A 12,929-nucleotide genomic window follows, 5' to 3' on the forward strand; every position below is an offset into this window, starting at 1 on the left:
GAGGTAAACAAATGGAAGACTTATGTCAAGAGCTCCATAGCTGCATGGGAGGGAGGACAAAAAGAAAAGAACAAATGCTTGTACATAAATGGTAATGAAAGTCTCGGGCTTTATCTTCATACCTCTTCAACTTCCGGAAACCACATGGTGGCTCACAGCCATGTATAATGTGATGTGATGCCCTCTTTTGGCATGCAGGTATACTCATATATATATAATAAATAAATAAACTCTTTTTATTAATTGTTGATATTTTCTTTTATTTTAAGATGTTTTATTTATTTATTATTTATTACAATTTATTCATTTTGTATCCCAGATGTAGCCCCCCCTCATCTCCTCCCAGTCACACTCACTCTCTCTCTTCTCCCCCTATGCTCCTCCCCTAGTCCTCTGATAGGGGAGAACCTCCTCTCCTTCTATCTGACCCTAGCCTAGCAGGTTTCATCAGGATTGGCTGCATGATCTTCCTCTGTGGCCTGGCAAGGCTGCACCCCCCAGGAGGAGGCGATCAAAGAGCCAGCCACTGAGTTCATGTCAGAGACAACACCTGTACTCCATACTAGGAAACCCACTTGGAAATTGAGCTGCCTACGAGCTTTACCTGAGCAGGAGGTCTAGGTCCTCGCCATGCATGGTCCTTGGTTGGAGTATCGATCTCTGCAGGGTCCCCTGCCCAGATTTTTTCACTCTGCTAGTCTCCTTGTGGACCTGTCCTTTCCAGGTCTTTTTATCTCCCCCTTCTTCTATAAGATTCCCTGCACTCTGCCCAAAGTTTGGCTATGAGTCTCAGCATCTGCTTCCATACCCTGTTGGGTAGAGTCTTTCAGAAGCCTCCTAGTGAAGGCTTCTGTCCTGCTCCCTGTCTTCTCCTACTTCCGATATCTATGCTGTTTGCTCCCATGAATGAGGTTTCAGCCTCTTCCCTTATAAGTGAATAGTATCCATATAATATAGGATAAAATACTAAAATCTATAGTCCTAAAGAAGCTAAACAACAAGGAGATCCTTAAGGAAGAGGCTGAAATACTCTTAAAAAAGATTACAACAAAATAATAGCCTACTATAACCCTAACTTCAAAAAAAAAAAAACAAAAACAAAAAACAAACCACACTTCTTTATTGACTATTCACACCATAAAACCACAAATACAATGAGAAAAGACACAAGCATATATTTAAAAAATCTTTAATGATTATTCTTGAACAATCCTATGAAACTTAAATATGTAGTGTAACTGTATTTTCAATTCGCTCATTTCACTGTTAAATTCTTCACTTGCATTTCAAAGGTCATGGAGTTGTCAGTGATGTCTAAAAGTCTAAGAAAATTCTCAACAAGTCATAGCTGGTTGTAAAACTTCCTCAGTTTCCATTAAAAAAAAATGACTTCAGCCTTTGGAGGAGAAGGAATACTACATAGCGATGGCCTTCTGTCTGTTCTCAGATGCTATTGGCTGTTCAGGTCAGTTGGTTTGGACATTTACCAAGCACCTACTACGTACCAGGCACTGCACTAAATGTTGGAGACACAAAGATGAGATTGATGTGGTCCCCTGTTTCTCAAGGAGCTCTTGGAGGCCAACAGGTAATATAAAGACAAAAAAGACGAGAATGCCAGTGACATTAATACTGGGCTTCTGAATACATTAGCATGTCACTGCTTATAATACGAGGTCAATGGCTGAAGTCATTTTCACGTAATGGAAATCATTACCACCTAGCTTAACTGTAAGGTTTCGCATGATACAGGTAGTTAACACTAGAGCTTTATACCATGGTTTTTCAAGTATTTCGTACTTAGGAATTATTGCCCACATCTGTGCGACAGTCAAAGCTTGACTGCAAGTTGCCGCCTCATTCACATCTCAGCACACTGGGGTTCAGTTTCTCACTGAGTTTATGAATCAAGATGGCTAATTCCTCTGTTGCTTGGCTCTTGTCTTCCAAAAGTTCATAACGAAGGCTGGAGATATCCTGCTTGATTTCTTTCAATTCACCTAGAGTGTTTGTATTTAAAAAAAAAAAAGTGTAAATGGTGATTTTACTCTTCATAGTTAGGCAAAAAATACAAAGTGAAATTCACTCAATCTGAATATGTTTGCTTCACCAAGTCTCCAAGGTAGTTGTTTCAAACACTCCTTTAAGGTGTTTAAGAAAGCCAGCCTTTAAAGGCATACCGACCTTTGAAAAGGTTCTAAAGATATCCCAACTGTGTCTGTAATAGCTTCAAGTGCCTTTGGTTGTGCCAGATCAAAGCCACACCCCCATGTAAGTCAGGCAAGTGCCCTGCCGCTGGGTTACATCTCCGCCTCTCCTAGCACAGGGTTTGCCTTCTACGACATTGCTCATGAAGTTAGAGCACCAGTTAAGATGCATTTTCAAATGATGGAACAGTGAAATCACACTTTTGTAGTACATGGTGTCGCTCGCCTTTAATCTCAACACTTGGGAGGCAGAGGCAGAGGCAGAGGCAGAGGCAGAGGCAGAGGCAGAGGCAGAGGCAGAGGCAGAGGCAGAGGCAGAGGCAGAGGCAGAGGCAGGTGGATCTCTGTGAGTTTGAGACCAGCCCGGTGTACGTAGCAAGTTCCAAGACAGCAAGGGCTACACAGAGAGACCCTATCTCCAGAACCCAAAACATACAACAACCCCCTTCCCCAAACAATCACACTGTCCCCTTGCTGGACATAAAGAGTTCTTCTGTTCCCTTCCGTCAGAGGGTCGACATGCCCACGTTACCTCCATTGCTCTACTAAAACTGAACTGATTGAATGTGCAAATACACAGAAGTCAAGTTTAAGTCAAAGTTGATGAGGAGAGAGGAAGGCTGTGAAGGGAGCTGCTCAGTAGACAGTGGCATGGACACAGGGCTGGGTCTGTCTGGTGCAGAGGGCCGGGATGGAGGAGCAGTGTGCAGACTCCCGGCTCTCCAGGAGGAGCAGCACAGAGAGGCTAAAACACAGCTGTTCCCCACACTCAGCTTGGCAGCACCCTGAGCACACACAGATTGCCACGGAAAACGGCTCTGTTCTGGGATCTATGGAACCGTGATGCAGAGAAGTATTGAGACTAAAAGTAAGTCTACAGGCAGAACGTTACCTAGATTCTAAGAATAAATTCTGAAAATTAGTAGTCCTTTGCCTTCATATTTTTATAAAAATAATAGAATCTTTGAGGATATTTCCCTTTAATAATTATCTTTACAAATCGGCATATAGTAGTTATATATACTTATGGGTACAATGTAGGGTGACCTTTTATCATGATAGCTTTATGATGTTTTTAAAGCATAATTTGTATGATTTATAGTTACAGTTATTAAGACAGGGTCTCATGTAACCCAGGCCTAGACATGAGGCTGCCCTTGAACTCCCTATACTCCAGTTTCCACCACTGGAGTTCTGGGATTACAGGCATGTGTTACCATGCTCCAGAATATATGTGCTTTTATTATATAACAACCAGTTGAGCCGGGATGTAGCTCAGTGGTAGAGCCTGTGCTTAGCATGTAGAGAGCCATGGGTTCAATCCTGAACATCACACACACACACACACACACACACACACACACACACACACACCAAAACTAAAGACACCATAAAAATATTTTCATTTTAAGAAAGCCTTAACTGTTCAAGAATATACACTGGCCAGGTGTGGTGGCACACACCTTTGGTCCCAGCACTCGTGAGACAAAGGTAGGTGGAGCTCTATGAGTTTGAGGCCAGCCTGATGTATATAGTGAGTTCCAAGATAGCCAGGGCTATTACACAGAGAAACCTTGTCTTGAAAAAGATGTGTGTGTGTGTGTGTGTGTGTGTGTGTGTGCGTGCGCGTGCGTGCGCGCGCACGCGCGCGCACGCAAGCGCACTTCCTGGGGCATATGGGAAGTAGAGGAATAAGGTGGCTTAGTTTGAAACAAGTCTAGCTTTGGTTTTGGGTTTCTTTTTCTTTTTTGGTTGGGGGGGGTTAAGTCTGGGGCCTGCTCAACATGCGTTCTACCACTAAGTTACCCCGGCCTGAGTAGGGTTCCCCCACAGTGATCCCTCATCTCCAGTCCTTCTTTCTTTGCTTCTGAATCCCAGCTACAGACAATGCATGATTCAACCTTGAACTTTGGCTTCCTGGATAAAAAATAATTCTCTCATTTAATATGCTTATATGCTACGTAGTCAACTTTTTTTATTAAGAGCTTATTAATACAAAATTCTCACTAACTTCCCTCTTTGGGGCAGGGGTTCAAATGCTGATTATTTTTGGCACTATCATGGCCACAGGATTTCTCCCAAGTACATTAGCTAGCTCTGGGCTCCCAAGGAGGATGAAACAGCTGATAAGATTGCTGTTTCTACATTGTAACTCCATTCTAACACCATCTTCTTGAGCCTATTTATAGGCCAGCATAATAGAATTTTTTTCCTGGTCCTTCATTAGATATTAATAGATTTTTTTTTTTCCTATGAACGTATACCACTGGGTCAACTAAGATCTGAAAGGGACTCATGTGTTCACCAGGAAATGGCTTCAGAGCCCATTCAGCAGCAGCATTTGCTAAGTTAGCCTTTCTCTTATCAGGAGAGATAGATCTAGAGGCAACTTATCTGTGCTGAAAAGGAGCCTCCATTTATTTTTAATTATGTTATGTCTCTTTCTCCGTGTGTGTATGTGTGTGTGTGTGTGTGTGTGTGTATGTGCATGCGTGTGTGTAGACCTGTAGAGGTCAGAGGCGTTGGATTCCCTGGAGCTGGAGTTACAGGCAGTTGTGAGCTATCCAACATGAATGATGGGAATCTGGGAATCGAACTCAGGTCCTCTGTAAGGGCAGCACTTGCTCTTAAGCACTGAGCGACCTCTCCAGCCCCAGGTTTATTTCTTTCTGACTCTAGATCTGTACTGTGCTGTTACCCTCCAGTCTCTACTTATTTATATAGCTTGGTGCTTAAAAATCCTTTGTCTGAGACAGCGTTTTTGCTATGTAGTTCAGGTTGGCCTAGGACTCACTTTGCAGCCCACAGCAGCCTTGAGCTGGCAGCAGTAACCCTGCCCCAGCTCCCCATGCTCCTTAAGTTAGCTACGAAGAAAGGTGAGTCCCAACTGAAGATGCTTACCTTCATTCACTTCATCATTTTCTTTGTCTACTTGTGCTTTCAAAACATACCGTTTTATGAGTCTTTTCATTATCTGCTGTTGGGCAAAAAGAAGTAATTAAATCACCAATGATGTACGTGACTGCTCAGCCTACTCTTCAGAGGGCCTTATGTGCCTGTGACGCAGACAGCACAGGGAGCAGAGCCTGATATGACTACAAAGAATTAGCCAAGCTGCACAATTTAGCTCTTTTACTTCCTGCTGGAACACAACTAACATACGTCTTCTTTTCTTTTTTCATCTCAAAAATGAAAAAACTTTCTTAAAAGTTGGGGAAGATTACAACGGTTACCTTTAAACTGTTTTTTTTTTTTTTTTTTTTTTTTTTTTTTTTTTTTCCTTTAAGGTGCTTTGAGCTACATTATCACCATAGACACATTATTTCTCTCTGTTTGAAAAAAAAAAAATAAGCCAGGGCACAGTATTTGGAAAAATAGAGAGACCAACAAGAGAATTAAACAAAATCATTGATAACCCCACCATCCAAAGATAATTACTGTTGTTATTTGGGTATAGACCATTCTAGTATTTTTTCATTAAAATTTTGTCGATATACATATACATATATATATATATATATATATATATATTTACTGCTTATGTGACATTGTTTTCTGGATTCAATATGTCTTGTTGCGTTACATGTTTGTCTCCATAGCAATTTTATTGTGACTAATTTTTTCCAAGCCAAATAAATGTTCTTATAGAATAATTGTTTATCCATAAAAAACTTAATTTGGATGCCAACCTCATACCATGAATAAAAAAAATTAATCCCAGTTGACCTTACATATGAAAGATGAAGCTTTTTAATCCTTTAGTAGAATATAATTATTTCAGATTATATTTTTAAAAACAAGATAAAAATTCTTATAATGATATAAAAATAAATTGACCTTCATTATGATTTAGAAACTTCTACTTATAAAGATAATATTAAAAAATAATAAAATTATCAGTATTTTTAAATGGGAAAAGACACCCAAGTATTTTACAGAAATGGAATCATAAATGGTAAAAACTTATAGAACAACCTTAAAGTCTGTTCCTGAGGACACAGATATTATAACACACACATATAACAAAGACTAGGTGCAGGTTGACATTTAATAAAGAAAATGAACAAGACATAAATTTGATAATGACAGCTGCTGGAAAAAAAAAAATCCATGGCCCAATGGAGACTGTTATATTTTCCCAGGTAGAGCACAAATAAATAGATAAGACGCTTTGGAAACAATTTGATGTTATCAACACTGACAAAAATTTCACTCCTTACAGAGTGCAAAAACTCCACATGTAGCCAAGAGGCAGGACAACAAGGTTAGAAGAGCAATGTTGAGTTCCAGGGCTACGTAGTGACACCATGTTTCAAAACAAACCAACAAAAACAAAAACAGAAAAAAAAAGCATGATGCTGAATAAAAATGTTTGGTTGCAAAGGACTTCACAAAATATAAAGCTATCTTCTAGAGCTAGGTCATATGTATTCCTGAAATATTCATAGTATGATAAACCCACATCTGAAAAGAAAAGCAAGAAGATCAGGAACACTGCAGAGCAGCAATTGTCTCTTAGATGTTGGCAGAGACATGGTAAGAAAAATTGCCAACCGGAGGCAATAAGCTGTCACTGATGTGGGTGTTGGCTTTGTACGTTCATGATTTGCTTCATAATTGCTGTACATATTATTGTGTGCATATAAATATCACACTTAAAAGATAATTCAGGAAAGAGGTAGGGGGAAAGCCTGAGCTAAACAGTAGTCATAATGAGAATAGAAAAAACAAAACAAAACAAAAAAACCCTCAATTTTAAGGCAGTAAAAAGTTTGAAGCTAAGTGATTTTTGTGAGATGTTTTAAGCCAGTAGAAGGAGTTCCAGGATAATCTGAAATGTCATTGTCAGAGAAAAACTACAGCAATGTGAGAATGAAGAGCCTCGTGCTATTAAAAACCCTCTTTCCTCAGTCACACTCGTACCCAAACCTGCAGGAATAAGCACCCGAAACTGCAGGGTGGGAGGACTGGGGATTAGAAAATACAGAAGACAGAGAGCTGGGACCAGGAAGTCATGTGTAATCTGAGGGTTGTCAGGCAAGTTTACTAAGAAGTAGAGCATCCAACCATGTTTGTAGCAGCCTTATTTGTAATAGCCAGAAGCTGGAAACAGCCTAAATGTCCTTCAGTGGAGGAATAGATACACAAATTGTGGACTTGGGGAGAGGCATGCATGCAGAGGGTGGAGGAAGGGAGGGATTGGGACGGGAGGAGGGAGGGAAGCACAGGGGGGATACAAAGTGAATAAAATGTAATTAATAAAGAAAAAAAAGAAGTAGAGCATCATATATACTATTTACAAGGGGGAAATGGAGAATGGGCCAAGGTCAGCAGAGAGCTAAGTCAATGTTGGTAAAGAGAACACATAGCTCGGACACAGCTGCCTTAAGACTAATGACCACAGCTTTCAGAGGGCAGAGCTGGGTTCCCAGAAGCTTAACTCCTTCGAGGTCCCGGCCGACTGTGACCCTAGGCAAGGACATAGAACTACAGTTCACTCTGTCCTGTCTTTGGAGCCTCTGAGAAAGCCTTGGATCCACCTGGCTTTCAGCTCAAAGGAAACCAGACCAGATAAGACAGACTTTAAGCTTACTGACTCAGTCAGCGATCAAGCACCCATTTGGTGGCTCACGGCTGTCTATAGCACTACTTCCAGCATATCTGATGCATTTTCTGAACTCTACAGGCATCCAGGCATTCATATGGTGCACAGACATACATGCAGGCAAAATATCCATATATATCAGACACAACGATGATTAATAATGATAACAATGAATAAACAACAAATATTCTAAAAAGGTGGGTGAAAAGAGCATTAACAAGGAGTGCTGAGGCACGGACTATCCTCTGGGAAAGCCAAAAACTAGATCCTTGCCTTACATAATATTTACAGATGAGGCAAGTGGATTGAAGACAGAAATGTATGGGTTAAAACTGGCTAGGAAAACATTCTTTAAAAGATGCTCTAAAAGATATCGGTGAAATGTAGTCCTAAGTCAAATCAGACTCCTTCCCCCTGCATTGTTCCCGGGTTAATGATAAGATCTAAACTGGTTACGAAGTACACCAGTTACCTACAGCCTACGGACAGTTTTCACCAGCATCTGGGTCCATACCACTCCCCTAGGGCTCACTAAGATTCAAATCAGTTCCAAGTTTGCCTCCCACTCTCTACATACCCATTGGAAAAAGGCCCGAGAAACCAGAACTCCTGGGGCCTATAACTCCTTTATTCTCAAATTGTTCATGTGACAGGGAAGGAGTGCTTCCTCTTTCCTTAGACTCCAGGGAAGGTCGGAACCTAAGGCTCGTTGAAACTGTGCTTGTCTCCGAGTAAGGGAACTCAGTGACCTCTTCTCTACTAAATGTACAGTCCTGTAGACTTTCAGGTTTGCAGATGACTAAGCCAGAGAGGAAAAAAAAGACCCAAGACACAGGCAGGAGCAAGGATGAGCTGACGTGTGCTCTCATTATCGGACAAACATCTACTCTCACTGTGGCTATCAGCGTGGAAGGTCCTGGAGAAATTAGAAGAGAACTAACATACGATTCAGCACTACCATTCTTGGGTATGCATGTGAGCGCCCCCAGTCAGCAGGGCAGAGAGACACCAAAACGCACATTCAAGTTTATTGCTGCAGTCTTCGAAATCGACAGGGAACAAACCCCGCCTAAATGTCCATCATGGATAAAGAAAATGTATACACACAGAATGGAATCTTGTTCTGCTCTAAAGAAGAACAAAATCATGACATTTGTAGGAAAAGGCATAGAACTGGAGATCGTTGTGATAATTAAATGTGTCTCTCATGTGCAGAAGCCAGATTTAAGTTTATATAGAGACAATGTCTTTTTGGATAGCATTTGTCATTTATTTGTTTAGTAATTAACAATATAGCAATATAGAAAACTCCTGGCAGCAGAAAGAAACACCTGTAACAATTTTATTGTATTATTCACATAGTTAGGAAATACACAAGCAAGGGGCTGGAGAGACAGCTCAACAGTTAAGAGTGTGTACTGCTCTTCCAGGGGAACGAAGTCCGATTCCCCATACCCATGCTGGGCAGCTCCCAACCACCTGTAGCTCTGGCTCCAGGGGATCTGATGGCTTTTTCTAGTCTCCACAGGCATGGTACTCAAGGGACACATAGCTCCCCACACATAATTAAAAATAATAACACATCCTTAGAAACCCATCCAAACAGACAAACTCCACCCCTCATCCGCACACACAAAGCTAATGCATAATTCTATAGGTATGTTTATGTATGTAAGTGGTTCATTGAGAGATGAAGGGGGAAAGTGACTCAGGAAGACACCTGACATTGACCTTTGGTCTCCACATTCACATACATACACACCTGTACATACACATACATTTGTAAACATATAGCACTCATACACAAATAAGAATGAAGGAGAGGCAGATGTGTTGTGAGTGAAAACGAAAATCTCTGAATTTGAATAAAGGTCTTTATCAGATGAGCGATCCTAAAGTAATCATGAGTGTCTGTTTTTTCAACTCCATAATGGGTCACATAACTCAGCCCGTAAATGATTGCTCAGATTAAATAATCAAATACATATAGACTTGTAGTTCCTGCTTAGATAAGGTTAGTTACTAATGAAGCCAGAAAACTAAAATGTTTTCACACCCTCTAATGAAACACTCCGCAAGATATTTACATGGCCTCCGAAACTATGCTTAGAAAAAGGTCTGTGTAATTTTATACTTGCTGCCCAAAGGGATAATGATGCAAAATAGATTGTTTTAAAAATTCAGCTCCAGTTCAAATTTTCCTGGAAGCATTCTAAACAAAGTATCTCATCAACTAAACTTCATCAAAGGGAAAATAAGCAAGCACATTTACCTCCTTTTATACTCAGGGAAAATTATGTATCCAGGCATAAAATTTTCCCCTTCAAAATCTGCTGTTTTCAAAGCAGATTGGTGTCACAATGCCCTTTGTCATGGCAACAGTGATAGAGAAGGCCTGATCTCAGACATTCTCAGTCGTATTCCAGGAGGGCTGAGTTACTTGAATTTTTGAATATGAGAAGGAAATACAGTTCTATCTTCTTTTAGTCCTTCAGTAGTTGCTATTTGGCAGTTCTGGGAGACTTTTAACAAACTGAATAAAATAAGTATGACTCCAGACACAAAGACCTGTACAAATCTGAGCAAGATGGCACATTCCTGCAAATCCCAGCATTTGAGAGGTATGGGCAGCAGGACCAGGAGGTCAGGACCAGCTTCTACTATCAGCTAACTCAAACCAAACATCAGGAAAGTTCATTCAACTATCCAACCAACCAACCAACCAACCAACCAACCAACCAACCAACCAACCAACCAATCAAAAAAGACATCAGAAAGAGGTCAAGTCTTGAAATATTAGCCCAATCTTCATGAAAAACACCAGCCAGAATTTTTGTGAACTAGACAGGCCAACTAAAACTCCAAATTAAAAAAAAAAAAATAGTCAGGCAGTTTTTCAAAATAAAAGTTCTGAAGTAAGGATGATATCAATTTGTGTATGATTTTTGTTGGACAGGTCTTTTAAAATAGAACATAAATCCCAAGTTGGCTGCAAAGCTGTAAGGTCAAGATATTCAACATACTGATAAAAATTTTCTTAACCCCTATCACAGATAAAAGTTGACAGTTTTAACTATTAAATTTCCTCTTAACTGGTAACAGAAAGTCATCAAGAAAGGCAAATGGAGAATTTTTAAAAATAGACCATTAAACACAACACGGCCAAGTTCATTCATGGTGGACACACAGTAAACACACTTGACTATTTCTGTTAGTTTGAAATAAAAATCCTTGATTTATTTGCGCCAGTGGAAGATGGGGAATGAAATAACCTACACACCACCAGTGAGCAGACTGTAAAGTCATCAAACAGAGGACGACATCAACAGTCAGTGGGTTTTGGTCACGTTTGCCAAGTTTTCCTCTTCTAAGAAAACTGTATGCAGAGGGGATTTTATTCACTAATTAATACCAGGGACAGCATAAATGCCTCGATCCTCTCTACACCTTAGATCTAGTGGTCAAAGGACTAGCCAGATGAAACAAAGAACCATAACTTTCTGTGCTAGATAGGTATGGAGTGTCCCAATCGGCATATAGCATCAGCATTCAAAAGATATTTTAAAGTTGTATTGACAAGAGAATCTAGAAATCGTTTGCAAGATAGATTTCATAAAAATGAAACCTAGTGAAACGTATCAGGTCTCATACTGAGAGTATCACTTATCCTTAAATACTGTATCTTCCACTCCTTTCTCCAGACGAATATTTGTTCCTTGTAAATTAGAGCAATGGCTCAGTGGTTGCTCTTGCAGAAGATAAAGTTTCAGTTTCTAGCAACCTCACGGTGGGGTCCAACCATCGGTAACTCCAGTTCCAGGGGATTAATGCCCTCTTCTGACCTCGGTGGGCACTAAGCATTCATGAGGTGTACAGAAATACCCAGAGACAAAACCCTCTCTCATGAATTATGTAAGTCTAATTTAAGAATCATAGGAACACTTGTTTTTATCATTGTAAAAGCAATCCTTCTTCCTGAGCCTGGTGAGACCTTCCTGAGACCTGTACTCTCATCTCCTCGAGAGGCAGAGGTAGGAGGACTGAAAGTCCATGTCCTGCCTGGGTAGCAGTGAGTAGGAAGCCAAGCCAGGAAACTTAGTGAGACTTTTATCTCAAAATAAAATAATAAAATAAAATTAAAATAAAATAAAATAAAATAAAATAAAATAGATCATGACTGTAGCACGGGCAAGGCCCTGGGCTCAAACTTCAATCTTAAGAAAATAAAAGAAAAAATAAATCTATAACAACAACAAAAGCCTTTTCTTTAGCCAAAAAAAAGTGCAAAAGAACAAAGAGGTTGAACTCTGATTTTTGCAGTCCCTAATGCCTTACTTCCTGTTGCATGCCTTCACAGTATATATAAAGAACTCACTACTCCACACACACACACACACACACACACACACACACACACACACACACAGAGCCACACCCGGATCACACACAATAGAATAGCCAGTGAGTGCTTACCTGGTAGCGTGTTGGCTGATTGAGAATGCTGTTAAAACTGTGTGATTCAAAAACTCTCGAGTTAGACTGAGTGAAGAGGGTTAACTAGGAAAAAATACAATTAACCTAGTAAATTAGAATACATTCACTTGGAATAAGAAACATAGCTTATTTGATTCTCTTGATGGCATTTCTGCAGTCAACACGTCTGAGGAACATTTTGTGTGAGCTGGCTTTAATGAGTGGGGTTCGATATTTCTGAAGGCAAACATTTGTGTGGGGAAGACATTCACCTTCATCAAAACACTGACAAGACTCAGTGTAACAGAGCTGTTCATTAAAAGTGTATTTTAGAAGTTGGGCCTTATCTAACCCAAGTTTTCCCGAGAACATGCACCATTTACCATCCAGAACTACAAGTGTCTCTGATGTGGTTTGCTTGGCTGCTGAGTCCAAGTTCCTCTCTTAAATTGAACAGAGAGCCTTCCAGAGGTGTAGGTAGCCTGACGCATATTTTGTAGTCCTACAATATCATCTAAAATAATACCTCTTCTCAAGCATCTTGTCTTACTATGAGCAAGGGTCAGACCTTTCTCCATTTATGCATAGATGCATGAGTCTATCTATCTATCTATCTATCTATCTATCTATCTATCTATCTATCT

At 40.2% G+C, this 12,929-nt stretch overlaps 1 protein-coding gene across 1 annotated transcript in view; it reads right to left on the reverse strand.

The window, feature by feature from the left end:
* Nucleotides 1–1,193: 1,193 nt before the first annotated feature.
* Nucleotides 1,194–12,929, reverse strand: part of Trpc3 (transient receptor potential cation channel subfamily C member 3) — a 63,253-nt gene continuing 51,517 nt past the window's right edge. The window contains exons 10-12 of the mRNA XM_055626185.1: nucleotides 12,286–12,369; nucleotides 5,109–5,184; nucleotides 1,194–2,000 (exon numbers count right to left, since the gene is read on the reverse strand). Coding sequence (XP_055482160.1) covers nucleotides 1,858–2,000; nucleotides 5,109–5,184; nucleotides 12,286–12,369 — 303 coding nt within the window. The 3' untranslated portion in view covers nucleotides 1,194–1,857. The remainder of the gene's footprint in view (nucleotides 2,001–5,108; nucleotides 5,185–12,285; nucleotides 12,370–12,929) is intronic.

This window comes from Psammomys obesus, unplaced genomic scaffold (genome assembly GCF_907164565.1).
Source record: "Psammomys obesus unplaced genomic scaffold, mPsaObe1.curated_primary_1811, whole genome shotgun sequence".
NCBI lineage: Eukaryota > Metazoa > Chordata > Mammalia > Rodentia > Muridae > Psammomys > Psammomys obesus.